The sequence below is a fragment of the Canis lupus genome, chromosome 33, assembly GCF_048164855.1.
Source record: "Canis lupus baileyi chromosome 33, mCanLup2.hap1, whole genome shotgun sequence".
In the NCBI taxonomy this organism is placed as follows: Eukaryota; Metazoa; Chordata; class Mammalia; order Carnivora; family Canidae; genus Canis; species Canis lupus.
In genome coordinates this window covers 24,121,992-24,136,509 of record NC_132870.1, presented here as the reverse complement: position 1 = coordinate 24,136,509, position 14,518 = coordinate 24,121,992, and the positions used below count along the sequence as shown (strand labels likewise).

The window sequence follows — 14,518 nt, the reverse complement described above, 5'->3', positions numbered from 1 at the left end:
ACAGCTCATGAGTGGCACTGTGTTTAGTCATCACTACCATTTAAATAGATTTTATTTTGCCATACATACTGGGTTAGAGTCTGATGTATTTACTCTTGGCTTTGGACTTCCGAGAAGACTTTTCTGCTAGTAGTTATGCAAACATTAACAGAGAGAATGGAAAGAGAAGGATGGGGTCCTTCTGCCATGCTGGATGCAAAGCACATTCCAGAGAGTGTGAGATGAAGAGAGGTCAGTTCACAGGATTCCATCTTCTCATTTGAGAACCAAGAGGACAATAAAAATGGTAATTTTCTCATTCACATTCACTGTAACTCTTCTTATTTTTTTTTTCTTACTTGACTTTTCATTGTGAGAGGTTTTCAAACCATGGGAAGTCACTTAGAAAATAAAAAGGAAGATTGTTTTCTCTGTTGGAATGAAAGTGAACTGGAACACAGTAGAAATAAAGCTGACTTTCCCATGCATTCCCAAAGTGACAGGGACCTGAGACAGAAGGAAGAGTTTCTTGGGCTCTCACACATGAAATTTATTCCCCAACTTGGTAAGATTTAGGGAGAAAAACAAGTAGACATTTCTTGTGCATGAAATTCAAAGCATTTCAAAATAAGCCCTGCGAATGCAATCTTATCAATTCATTAAGCACATAGAATCAGAAGGGGCATGCAGGGGGGTATTTAGTAATAGCCTGAAGTGAATGGAGAGATTCTTGTTTTCTAAGAGACTTAACAGAAAGCATCAACCACAGTGATAGTGTATAAGACCCTAAAAGCACAGAGAAAAACCAGTATTAAGACACGTCTATGTTCTGACTCTAGACTGTTTAACTTGAGAATTTACTTGTTAATTTACTAAGGATTTATTGAGGGCACCCTGAGCAGCGGGCACTGTCCTTGTCACTGGGTGTATCGCGATGATAAAAGGCAGACAAGTGTTCTCACTACTGTCCATTGTGGGGGTGTTGTCAAAAACCAACCTCTGTACTTCAGGGCCAAAGTATAACTCAAAGACAGAATTTGGGATAAAGAGGAACAATAGCTTTACTGCTTTGTGGGGCTCAAGAGGCTGCAGCAGGCTATGGCCTTCAAAAACTGTAAGCCCTCCCACCACCACTGCCACCCCCAGGTAGGGCCTGGGGAGTTTATAGGGAAGTACAGGATCTGGCTGGTTTCAACAGGAACTGAATAGGCTGCCAGCTTCCTTCATCCTGTTAGTCCTTTTCAGGGTGGTCCTGGGTTCCAGAAATAAAAGGCTAAGAAGGGAAAAGGGGAGGTTTGTGGAAGAAAGGACACAGGTTACTTTATTTAAAGATTTTATTAATTAGTTAATTATTTATAGCAAGCGAGCAAGAGGGAGGGGCAGAGGATGAGAGAGAGAGAGAGAATCTCAAGCTGACCCCATGCTGACATAGAGTCTGAGGGAGGAGTAGTGTGATACCACCACACCGAGATCATGACCCAAGTCAAAATCAGGAGTTGGATGCCCGGGGCACCTGGGTGGCTCAGTGGTTGAGCATCTGCCTTTGGCTCAGGTTGTGATCCCGGGGTTCTGGGATTGAGTTCCACATGGAGCTCCCCACGGGGAGCCTGCTTCTCCCTCTGCCTCTCTTGTGTCTCTCATGAATAAATAAATAAAATCTTAAAAAAAAATAACATGATAAAAAACAAATGAAAAAAAAATGTTTTTCAATTGAGAAAAGAGTCTTAAAAGATCCTTGCTGTAGTTAATGCAGAAGAAACAAAAAGCACAAGACCAGGTAGTTAGTGAGGCTGGACTCTGAACTTGTGATTGTTAAGCTGAGGCTGGGCAACCTGCCAAGATTTGTCTTTGAGCCCTTGAGTAGGGGCCAAATCTGGAATGGGCTCTGCAAAAATAAAGGTACTGCATCACTGTGTCAGGCTTTATCACTATCTCTCCTTATATCTTAGACACAGGTTACTGAATCCTGCCATGAAAAAAATATTGGCAACAGTAATGCAGCTTAATCCCTTAGCTCGGGTCTCAGCCTTCACAAAGGTTTTATTGAGCAACAACTTGTGGCACGTTATGCACATAGTACAAAGTACTGTGCTGTACAAATGATATCAGCAACATTAAGTGACCCAGAAATCCTGGGAAATGGGATGTTAGGTTCATGGAAATTTCTGGTTGAGTACTAGTAATCATTTCCTGGCTTATCATCCACGTGAGAACAATCCTCTTGTTCTTACTCTGTTACTATTACTCATTAGGGCTTTTGTAAAATTTACCTGATCCTGAGAGTCAGTTCACATATACCCAATGGTTGAGGCCGACGTAATGGGCCAGGCCATCTTACAGCCATATCCCCTTCTTCTCTGCTAATAAAGGCAACTTTGTGTCCAGCCCCAGGGACTGAATTGTAGTTGGTTATACTAATTTTATTCTCTGCCAATGATTGGTCTAGGGTGAAGCATGTGACTCAATTCTGGTGAATGAAACACAAGTTGACCCTTGATGTGGAGTTTGGGGTGGGAAGGTTTTCCTGCCTGACAAGAAAGAGATCTGAGGAAGAACTCTGCTGTTGGGTGCAGTTGAGAAGTTGCTGTGTGAGGACTCGATGCTTGGAGCTGTTACAGCCTTTTTGTGAGCTTGAGGACACATTGTTAACACCAGGGGATGTCAGAGATGTTAAACTGCTGAGCTAACCCTGCAGTCTTCTAACACTGGTCTGCTTATGAAAAATAAGACCCTATTTGTTTAATCCAGTTGTAGTCAGGTATTCGGATTTTATAGCCCAAAACATCCTAATTGATTATAGCGGCTAAGGGTGTGGGTTTGAAATCAGACTTACTTTTATGTTTGAGTTCCAGATGCAAACTAGTAGGCTGTTTGACATTGCAAATAAGTTACTGAGTCTTTCTGTGCCTTAGCTTATCTTTAAAAGTGAGAGGGGCTCATGGGTGGGCTCAGTCAGTTAAGCGTTTGCCTTCAGTTCAGGTCATGATCCCAGGATCCTGAGATGGGGCTCCACGTCAGGCTCACTGCTCAGTGAGGAGTGTGCTTCTCCCTTTCCCTCCCCGACCTTCTCTCTCTCAAATAAATAAATAAAATCCTTTTAAAAAAGGCTGGGGGAGTAATATGGGGAGCCTCTGTGGCTCAGTCAGTTAAGTGTCCAACTCTTCATTTCAGCTCTGGTAGCGATCTCCAGGTTGTGGGACCAAGCCTGGCATCTGGCTCGCCACTCAGCATGGAGTCTGCTTGGGACTCTCTCTCTTCTCCCTCTACCCCCATCCCCGCTTGTATAATAAATAAATAAATAAATAAATAAATAAATAAATAATAAAATAATGCTAATGAAGACTAAATTAGATGATGCATAGAAATTGATAGCGCACAGTAACTATTCAACAAAATGTTAGCTATTATAATGATCATTTCCTCTGTGTTAAGTCATCAAAGAAAGCCTAGGCAAGTGGGCAAAACAGGAACTTACTCAGGCACTGGGTGATGGCTGGGAACAGTATCAGTCAGGGTCGCTGCTGGGAGTAAGGGGCCAGCAGTGGCTCCCGGAAGGGGAGAGGTAAAGACCTTGATTCCTTCCCAAAGCCTTAAGCTCATCACCCTACCTGGTCATCCTGAATGTATAATTGTAGGAAGCTTGTCAGGTCACACAGGTCATATTTGGCCAGCAGATCATTTTGTTGGTGCTAATAAGGATTTGAAGAGTTAAATTACTTGCTAACATTTTTAAAAATGTGAAATCTAGATCTATCTATCTCTGACCTTGTAATGATAAAAGAAAACCACTATTGGTTTAATCTAATCATAGTCAAGTGTTCTTACTTGTAATCAGAAGCATTCAAACAGATGCAGGCATGCGCTGGGAGGTTAGACACAGCTGGGCCTCGGAAAGAGTGGTGTGGGCGCCTGGGTTTTCTCTCAGCCCAGGGCCTCCTAGTCATCACTTCTCTGCACTTGCATGTCTCTAGTAAGGAAGGCTGTGGAGGCCCAACTTGCCAAGGTGAGTGAAGAGCCCTGCTTTTTCATCACCGGAAGCCAGCCTAAGTTGGGTGATTGGCATGCTTCCCTATCCCTATTTTTGGTACTTGAACAAAAATAACTAGATTTTGTCTTGTTAAAGATCCAAATCGTGTGTGTGTGTGTGTGTGAATGTGAGTATGTGTACACACATAAAGGCCCCATGTAGTACAGTGCCTATGAGTTCATGCTCAGATATGGAACCTCCGATGTACAAATTTGGTTCCAAATCGTACTGAACTTGAGCAGATCACTTAAGCTCCACACCTCTGTTTCCTTATCTTTAAGATGGGATTAATAGTAATTAGGATCTCATAGGATTGTGAAGATTAAATAAGATGCAGAACGCAAAATGCCTAGGATGAGCAAGTAGTAAATGCCGGCTTACAAGGCTTATTCCTCTCAGTAAGGTTGCCCTGGCTGGAAGGATCAGGCCTAGGAGAGTTTACATTTTTCTTGCCAAAAGAAAAAACAATTTAAGTCTTCTCTGCTAAGGGAAAATAATCATCAGGCTTCTGTGACCTGAACTGAAGGAAAAACACTGAGGCAGAAAGCCCAAGAAGTTTCTAATTCCCTTTTCTTGTAAGCCGTTTTCCAAATTTGTCGAAGTAAAAAAAGTTGAGTAGCAAGAGGCATACCAGCTGTTGCATGATTGTGCAAAATTCTGCTGCTTCCAGCAGAGGCCTCCTGTGCACAGGAAATGGGGCTGCTGATAGGGGAGGGGACGGAGGCGGGCCAGGGCACTGGTTTCCAGGAGGCTTCCCCTGAAGAAGGTAGGGAGGAGGCTCTGGGGAAGAGCCTGCAGAGTCTCCCCCTGCACCCGCCCCCCAGCCCCTCTCTGCCTCAGAGTGCTGGAACCCAGTGCCCTGGAATGGATGAGTCTTCTTCAAGGAAGGAAAGAAAGAGGGAGAGGAGGATGGGAGGAGAAAGGAGTGGGGGGTGGGTGCAAAGAGAAAGGAAGAAAGAAAGGGAGAGAGTGAAAGGGAAAGAAAGAGGAAGAAGAGAGAAGGGGCCAGAGGAGGAAGCCAGGCAGACAGGGGAGGGAGGGAGGGAGGAAAAATAGAAGGCATGAGGGAGTGGGGAGGGATTATGGTTTTTAATCCTAATTTAGTTACTACAGGTCATGAAAACTTGGCACAAAGCCTCCTGGAGAGGTGATGGATGAGGGAGAAGTCAGAGGAGCTCTGGCAAGGTGCAGTGGAGGCGAGCAGAGGGAAGGGGCGGAAACCCAGTTCAGGCTCGTCTGAAGAAAGGCAGGACCTTCTGGTGACGAAGAGGGAGATGGAGACTGGCTAAGGAGGCGGCCACCTGGGCGTGCGGGTGACTCGCCGCCCACAAATTCTGTCTTGAAGCTTTAAACCTGGTATCGCTTTGCCTTTTAGAGCTCAAGTGGTCCCTGGCTCATGTAAGTGTGTGTAGTATGATGACTGTCACTCAAGAGGTGCTCTGGGCCAGGTAGGAAGGAAGTCAGGGCCAAAGAGCAAAACTGGAAAGGAAAAGGCCTCTAAGGACTGCTGGGTCCAGGAGTACCTGGACCTCCTGGGCGGCTGGGCCCCTGCGGGGGAGGTCACGTCCCCCAACCCTCCCCCCTGCAGTGGTAGTGGTCTTAGGTGTGGTGGGAGGGGTGCAGGCCTGGGACTCTAGGGAGGGGGTGCAGTCGGGCTTCCTAGGGCTGTGATTTCTGGCCCTCTGGCTTCTCCGGGCCAAGCAGCGCTGCAGCTGTGGGGCGGGATCCCACGTAAACTTGGGGGGCCCTCGGGAGAGTTTGGAGGTCTCGGCTGAATTGTTGGGGGAAGAAAACACAGAACTGGACAGAGTGTGGAGAAGCAGCTCCCGAGAGCCCCAAAGCAAAGGAGGCCGGGAGGAAGGACAGGGAGGACAGCGGGCAGGAAGAGGAGAGCGGCCCCTGGGGGGCTGCTCGCAGGGCCTGGTGCGGGCGCCCTGTGTGGCCGTGGGCACTGCTGATGGGGTGCTGCTCCCGGCCACTCCCGCCAGCCTTCAGTGCCTGCACTTGGCCGCTGTTCCTTCCCTCTCCCAGATGTCCGTGTGACCTTCCCCTTGGGGCACAGCCACTCGTTCAGTGAGGGGGCAGTGCGAGCACTGAAGGCCGAGTCCAGCCCTCACTGTTTACACCAGCTCAGGAAATCCCGGGTACCTCGGGGGCTTTGCCGTTTTGTGGAAAATGGTGGGAATTAAACCCCTCCCTGTTTACTCTTCAGATTGCTATGGGAATAAACATTTGGAAATATTGTGTAGGGGAAAGTTTGGGATTTTGCTTTTGGGTTTTTTCCCTTAAAACTACAAAAGGAAATGTATTTCAAAAGCAGAAGGGGACGTTTACATCTGACAAAGTGATAAAAGGGTGTCCTGCAAAAGAAAAAAAATCCATTAACTAGAAGTATCTCATTTGAATTTCTGAAACAAAAATAATTTGTTGTTGATTCTTTTTATGTTAGGAAAGGGAAGGGGAATGGCACAACAGTTTGGAACTGAGAAAAAAAAATCTTTTTTTGCCAGAGAATAGTCCTAGCACCCTGTTGTCTGGTATCCAGCATCAACTCATATAACCTCCTCTGATCCTACACATTCCCCTCATGTGCCCGGAGGTTTCATCTGACCATCTTCAGCACCAACTCGGCTTCCTGGGTCCTAAGAAGGAACCCTCAGAGAAGGGGTTTCTAGAGTTCTGTTTCATTTGCTATTCTGGCCTGGAGGGAATATTAGATCCCCAGGAACCCACTGCTGCTCCTGATTCCATCTGAGGAATGGGAATCAGGGTCCTGCCAGTTCTCTGTGGATCGCAAGGATGATAAACCTGCCTGCCCCTCTCCTTTGGGTGGGACCTCAAGGCCACCCAACAAGACTCTTAATCTTGGCATCAGCAAGCCCAAGGTGTGTTGTGCGGCATTCAAGGAACCACAAACCTCAAGGCCTGGAGAGCAGGAGTCCTCCTGGGTCAGTGCAAGGGCCACACGACTCTGCTGTAATCCTCCTCTGCCCACCTGGTCTAACACCCTGGGTCATCTCCCAGGAGTTCCTGGAGAGGAATTGCGACTGTCCTCACAGTGCATCTTCCATTCTTAATCCTAGGAAATGATTTTGCTTTTGGTAATGGCCACTTACCATGACTGCAGGGGGACTTTCAGGGTGAGTGAATTTTTGCATCTAAGCTGGAATTAGAAAGATCCTTTGGGTTCAAGCTCCTCTATCAGTTGGGTAAAAAATTTTGATCTGTGCCAGAGCCTGGGATCTGTTCACCAAGATCAACCTCCCTCCTAATATTGGGAACAAAAGTTGATCACGCCTATAGCCTCGCTGCTCTTAGCATGGCCATGGGACTGAAGTCTTTCTCTAGTGCAATGTGAGAGGAAATGGCCATTCAAAACTCGGACATGTACTTCTCCATGCCCTTTTGCCCTTCCAGCTGCCTGGGACCCTGGGAGCAAAGGGTGGGAGGAAGAGGACTGTCAGCCAGGATCCTTTCAGGACTATACGTACATGATCCATACATGCCCCAGCCACCCTGTCCCTGCTGCAGGTGTGCCTTATGAAACCACCTTACTGGAATCAGGAGATCCTGCGGTTAAATGCTTAATGTGTGCTTTAGTTTAGTCATCTGTAAAATAGGGACTGGGGGTTTCTTCACAGGTTTTTCAAACAAGAAATATGAAATTATGAATGGTGACCACCCATTGTAGTACATAAGCCTGGCATGCAACAAGTGCTCAAAAAATGTTGACTGAATATATAACTTCATACCTGGAGGATTATTGTGATATTTCAATGAAGTTACCATTTTAGAAAGAGAGAGATCAAGATGGAAAAGCTAGTTGATGGAAGTAACAAAATGATAATTCAGTCCCTTCCTCCCTCTCATTCTAAGAAGCTTGAACATTTTGTAGGACTTGTCATTTGTCCAGGGTAATGGAAGCAGGCCATTGGAGGCATAATGGAATCCATAACAATGGAGAGTCAGGGAATCCATTTGATTTCCTCTTTTGCACCTCCCTCAACCAACAGGACAAGAACCTACAGTCTCTGGGATTGGTGTTTAAATGAAGCAGCAGACTCTAGTAGGGATTATACAGACCAGATACTTTCTATCGTAAGTGTTTAAAAAAGATAACAACTTAAATGATTTACTTAGGTGATCTTTAAGATACCGTCCAGCCCTAAGTTCCATGATGCTTAAGAAAATAAGCAGCATTAGAAAAAAGTAATCTCTGTGTCCAACATGGGGCTCGAATGAATAGTCCTGATATCAAGAGTCGCATGCTCTACTGACTGAGCCAGCCAGGCGCCCACAAAGAGAGAGCACTCTGGTTTCACCTGCTCTTGATTCCTGTGCCTCCCCAAGCCCATTACCTGGCAAAGCACAGATCAGAGGAAAATTTCCCCCAAAAGCACAAGGAGAATGAGATGCACCCAGTGACCTTCAGTCCATGGATAATTCATACCTAGACATCTTAGCTTGGTTTTAGAAGGAAAATCAAGTCAGGTTAACACTTAAGGAGCATACCCATTTCATGATATTCCGGGTTCATTTTGTATTTTGGTTGGGATATATTATGATCCCAGCCTCCTTGTATAGAATTGTATGGAATTTGTTTTTCCTTCTTTCTTAGACACAACAGCTTTCCTTCAAAGGTCTTCAGACATGGTTAAAGAGTAACCTTGGGCTCTGACAGACCTGCATTTAAATCTGGGGTGAATTAGTTAATATTTAGATCATCCTCCCTGTAAAACTGAGGTTAAATACCTCAGAGGGATGTCCCCCATAATTGTCATTTAGAAATCATTAATGCAAAGGGGATCGCACATGAGTTCGCCTGGCTCCTCCCGTTCCTTTCTCTTGCTAAGGTGTGGAAGGTGTGGTTTGTGAGGCTGCATTCCACCTCCACCGCAGTGACCAGGAATATCCACGGAGGACCCCTTGGGGGGGGGGGGGCCTGGGTGAGGAGGCCTCCCTCTGCCAGGAGAGCCTGCCCGTCCTGCGAAAGCCTAGGTGATGCCTGCAGAGGAAATATGACAAAGTTCTGAGAAAGCTATTTTTAAAAGGCTTCCTGCTGAGAGACCAGCTTTCTGGAAAGGTTTATTCTGGGCCCATTGTAGCATCCCCCTGGTCTCCCACATTCCTCCTGGTGTTTATCTCCATCTGCTGGTACAATAGGAAAGACGCTCCTTCCTCAGAGGCATAGCCTTTTTGCTCGAGCAACGTGCAGAGGCTCAAGCCACACGGAGATGTGGGAGGAGAAAGAGGAAGTTTCTGGAACAGAAGAGAAACCAGGTTTCTTATTGAAGAAGGGGAATGTTATTTTTAATTCTCGGCATGTTTTGCTTAGTGGTTCCTCCTGGAGTCAGCTTCCCTTTAAAGTGGCTTTCTGGCATGGGAGCTATCAGGTTAGAGACCGGGAGAGTGGTAACACTCCACAGGTAGGACTTAAAACATCGACCATTGACCATTATTTCACTCGTGAACCTGCCATTTGCGCAGGGCTCGCCTCTCCTTGGGCAGCATCGGCAGAGGCAGCGTGAAGGTTAGACCCGTGTGACTCAATGGCTAGCACCTGAAATCATCTAGAGGCTTCCCACCCTCACACATCTGCTGGTTGGTGCTGGCGTTGGCTGTGACCTCAGTGAAAGCTGTTGGAACACCTACACATGGCTTCTCCATGTGTCCACTTGGCTCCCCCAGGGCATGGTAACTGGGTTCCAAGAGGGAGTGACCTGGGGCTGGGGGTAAGGGGTGGGGGCGAGGGCCCCGATGGACAGAGCTGCATTGCAGTTTCCAACCTAACCTTGGAAGCCACTTACCATCACTTCTACCCTTGTCATAGGCCTGCATGGATGAGGGAGGAGCACAGGCCCCTCCCTCAGTGGGAGGACTATCTGCCTTCACACGGTAGAGAGGAGACCTGGTGTTGGCCAGCTGGAAGAGGCCACTGAGAGCAATGGGTGAAGGAACACAGGCACAGGCTTGTTGTTGGAAAATTAAGGAAAGTAAGGTTTTGTTTTTGTTTTTTAAGATATAGCTTTCAAAAACTGGAAGAATGGATTGGAGCATGTGGAGAAATGGCAATGTAATACAAAATAGAAGTCAAATTTTAAAAACATATTTCATTTTTTTTTTTTTTTTTGTGAAATGAAGAACCCAAACTGTATTACACCAAAGAACAAAGCCTTGCTTAAAAATGCCTCCTCTATTTCAAGATTATTCATCCATGATTTCTGGTATTTCTAGCATTTTAATGGTTTCATTTCTGATGTATTTGGAAATTATTTGATAAAAGGAGGGAAATGGGAGTTCAGATGGACTTCCTCCCAGTGATGAACGAGATGGAGTATCTACTTATTAACTATCTTTTCCTCATTGAATTGAAATTTACCATTATACTAAATTCCTATATATTTTGGGGTCTACTTCTAGACTCAATTATTTTAATCTATCTTTTTATCCCACAGCAAGATAATTCTCTAACCCATATGCTCTGGAACTAGACTTGGATATAAACTCAGAAGCAGCTTAGCCACTGCCTCGTTGAATTCTTGGGGCTCAATTTCCTTTGTACATTGGAGCTAATTCTGTCTGCCTGATTGGGTTATTTTCAGGGTTGCATGACTTCAGGTGTTGGGCACTAGAGGTTAGCATTAGCTCCCAGCCCCTGTGCTGGTTGGGCTCTGTGGCAGCCGGCTCTGAGATGGAGCCTGGGGCCCTGGGAACAGTGCCTGTGGCAAGCGGGGGAGGAAGCCGTCCTGGACAGAGGGTGGGTAGAGGGAAGGCCGGTGCTGTGATGCAGACCCAGACAACAGCTCAGCCAGTAAGAGGGCCCTACAACCTAGTCCTGGGCTGAATAGCCTTTTGTATGCCATGTCAATCAGTGTTACTTGGGGCCATCAGGGAAATGAGTGTGACCTGTTGAGGTGGCTCTCTGTGGCTGAGACAATCCCAGAAGGAACTGACAGGCAGAGAGAGCTTTGGCCAAGTGGGAGCCCAGAGGTGGGGTTGACATGGCCTTTGTTAAAGAGGGTTCTTGGTTGCAGATGACAGTGTTCATCACAGCACCTCCTCCAAATGCTTTTCATTTTTCCCCTCCCTTGTTTCTGAGCCTCTGTGTGTAGAGCAGTCAGCCAAGCCTCATGCTGGAAGGCCGCTGGCCCCAGGCCCCTGGGGTGCTGAGCGGGCAGGACTTGAGGCATCACAGACCCAAGAGAGCCCACTGTGGGGTGGGAGGAATGGCCCTGCATGAGGAGGAGGGGGTGAGGGGGATACAACTGAAATGAAATGAGCCAAGTGAGGATTCGATTTGGCAAACCCAAAGCTTTCACCTCAGCTTAAAATACGGCTCTTTTGATCATCTTTTGGGTTCATTTCTGGGTCAAAAACTTGACTCTAAAGGGGAATGTGAATGTGATAACCGGCTGTGGAATGATCCCATGATTACAAGGAATCATCGTAGAAAAGTATTTCTGGAGATCAAACAAAATGAGGTCATCAATTTGCTTTTCCTTTTATTATAAAAGTAAAATAAAAAATAGCATTTATAAATCCAACATTTTTTTCCTTTAAAGTATTTGATCTAAAAAACATATTTACAATAGCAAAATGCAGAAAAAGGGGGAAAAGACCATTTTCAGCACTGATTGTAACCATGTTTACATATTGACATTATATGTTCTTTTTTCAAATCACATAGATAACCACATTAGAAAAAGCAGTAAAGCCTTTTTTTATTATTATTATACACCACATAACTTTCATTTAAAAAATATCCCTTTTCTTAATCCTCAATCTGAATGCACAGCAGTGCTGTGGACGGCGAGAAGGAACACCAGGTGGGGACTGTGCCACCTTTGAATGCCAGCAGGAGCGCAGCGAGGGGCAGCAGTGGTGACAATGGAAGCAGCTGGAAAAGCTCAATAAGCAGACTGGCCCACATGGAGGCGTCAGGCCGGCTGAGGCCTTGACTGCTCCAGACGCTGTGGCCGTGGGCCAGACCAACGTTCCTGTGAGAACCGAGAAAGAAAGCCTACTTCAAAAGGCCTTGAATTAAATTCAGAGAGATTCAGGCAGGCCGGTTTTCTTCCAAGCACCCTGGGATGCACTTTGCCTTCTTTCTTTTGGACAACGGTGGAATCGCAGAGCTTTGGTTGACCTAGTGTGGGCAATGGGCAGTGGGCTAGATTTTGCCCTCTATCGGTCCTTCCTGCCCGTACTCGTGGGGCGCTTTGTTAAGAGTCAGCAAGGAGCTGCCACTGGTCAGAGACTCTGTGAAGCTGAGCTTGCGGAAGGAGGTCTCCACGCCGCTGTCACAGATGCTGTCGTCTCGGACCTCGTCTGCGGGGAGAAGCACAGATTCACTGGGAAGCATGGCTGGGAAAACGCAGAGCCCTGGCCCTCGGACACCTGCTCTTCCAGCCAGGCTCCCAGCAGGCTCGTGGGCTGCTCTTGCCCATCAGCTGCCACGGGTCCCCGCAGCGTGCCCCTGTGGCCCGCCTGTCCTACGCAGTGGCTGAGGGCGGGAGAGCCCTAGGCAATGGAAACACCGCGGAGACAGCAAAGTTCGTCAGGTGTTTTCACATCTCTTCCTCACCCTCACGTTTATCAGAATCCCTTCTGAATTTTCCTGACTCACAGTGTGCCTTTTTTTTCTTAGAAATCGAGTCTATTTTTCCAACCACCAGGTTACCTATTTTATAGCTGGGGAAATGGCTGAACCCAGGCAAAAGAAATGGGTGACAGAAGTAGGAACTAAAAATGAGATATCTCTCTGGGCCTCCTGTGCTATTAAATGCTATACACTGCCTCAAAAACATTCTAGTAACAACAACAAAAAAAAAGGTGGTTACGGTGAAAATGAGCCTGTGATGAATAATTAAGTCACATCCTCCCTGTTAAGAACCTCTTTAGAGACCTGAACAATGTTGACTTATTTCCTATAGGGAGAAAGTGACCAAGAAATAGAGTCTAATATACACAAATCAAAATGCCATCTTCTTGTATCTTAAGTTCCAATATTAAAATATGAAGACCTTAATGGCAGCGACATGCTATTGTTTTGTTATAGATTTGTTGATTTATTTGGTCACCCAATCTTTATTGGGTTTCTATTATGTGCTAGGACGTATTTTTTTAAATGACTGTAAGTCAGGGATCAAATAAAAATTTAAAGATGTAAGTATTTTCCTATTTCTTTGTGTGGAAGGAGTCATTAGGACACGAGGGCTGTTATTTCTTTCCAGCGTGTACAACATCTGTCCCGACTCTCCTAGGAAGGCCCCTCAGAAGGTGACACTTGTGCTGAAACTGAAGGGCAAGAAGGAGCCACCAGGTGAGGATCTTTGCAGGGAAGGGGAAGGGAAGGTTCGGGTTCTTAAGACAGGATCAGACTTGTGAGAGGAGTAGTTGGGGTCAGGAGGGTGCAGGAAAGTGGGGCGGGAGGAAGGGCCTATGAAAGGGATAAAGGAATGTTGCCTTTATTACTAACTGCTCCATCTTCAAACCTCGAACAGTGCTAGGTGCAAAGGATGTGCTCAGTAAAGATTTGGCGAATGGATAACTGAGAGGTATACAACAGGTACAGGTATCACACTAACTTAAAAAGAATCTCCTTGCCTGTTGTGTCAGGAGTGGACCGAAGGGAGAGGGGTGGGCTGGAAGCAGGGAGACTGACTAGGAGTCGCTGCCACAACTGAGGCAAGAAACGAAGGTGGATGCACAGGGGAGGCGGTCTCAGAGGAAGCTGGGCGGGGTGCGTGCGCAGTGGTCAAGGGGCAAGTGCTTCTGCCTGACGTGGCCAGGCCAGGCCAGGCCAAGCATTGGACTTTCAAAGAGGAGGGAATCCTCGGTGCTCAGAGTGGTTGTTGAGAGTGCGAGCGAGGATACGCTGGCAGGGACACAGAGGGTTACTGGGCTGTGCTGCGAGTCCGTGCTGTGTGTCTCAGGGGCAGTGCTGCGGGCCGGGCAGGAGGCCCAGGGGAAGCAGGAGATAATCTCAGCTGCTTTTTCTGTTTTTCCCTTACCTACTGGCGACCTCGTGGAGGCAGATGAGAGGGGCAGCGAGAGGGTCTGAGGTGCACCCTTCCCTGGGCTGGGGGCCGCAGTTTCCGGAGCGCAGAAGGCCGCCTGGATCACTTCGATGGCTTCGGTATAGCCCATCTGTCTCAGGGCCTCCACCAGCTCTTTTATTGTCCCCCCGGAGACCTGCAAGGAAGACGTGAAGAGTGTGTTCTGGTGTCAGGAACCAGCAGGCAGGCTGTCACCGCGACGCAGGCCCCTGCGAGAGCCCGGTGGTCCTGGAGGGGTCAGAGCCAAGAGCGGCTAAGAAGACAGGTGACCTTCGAGTCGAGTTTCCTGTTTCAGTTCAGAGACCACTCAGGAAATCACAGAGAAGCGGCTTCCAGTAAGCACAGAGGACAGAGAGGGAGAGAAGTGCTGAGGCAGTGAAACTCTACCTGCCATGAAGGTCATGCAGTATCCCTGCTTAGGCTGGAGCTCTGAAAACCACTGAGAAACAAGAAC

The 14,518-nt window shown here is 47.1% G+C and overlaps 1 protein-coding gene and 1 long non-coding RNA gene across 5 annotated transcripts in view; one reads left to right on the top strand and one right to left on the bottom strand.

Annotated features, from left to right (window-relative positions):
• The first annotated feature begins 5,673 nt into the window (after window positions 1–5,673).
• Window positions 5,674–13,175, top strand: LOC140623782 (uncharacterized). The gene is made up of 2 exons (XR_012023315.1): window positions 5,674–9,700; window positions 9,837–13,175. It is a non-coding gene; the product is annotated as an uncharacterized lncRNA (long non-coding RNA).
• The window catches only part of NFKB1 (nuclear factor kappa B subunit 1), a 118,338-nt gene continuing 115,303 nt past the window's right edge, over window positions 11,484–14,518 (bottom strand). For all 4 annotated transcript variants that reach the window (XM_072810464.1, XM_072810465.1, XM_072810466.1 and 1 more), the window contains 2 exons: window positions 14,020–14,200; window positions 11,484–12,334 (listed from right to left, as the gene is read on the bottom strand). In XM_072810464.1, the coding sequence (XP_072666565.1) occupies window positions 12,177–12,334; window positions 14,020–14,200 (339 nt within the window). In that variant the 3' untranslated portion in view covers window positions 11,484–12,176. The remainder of the gene's footprint in view (window positions 12,335–14,019; window positions 14,201–14,518) is intronic.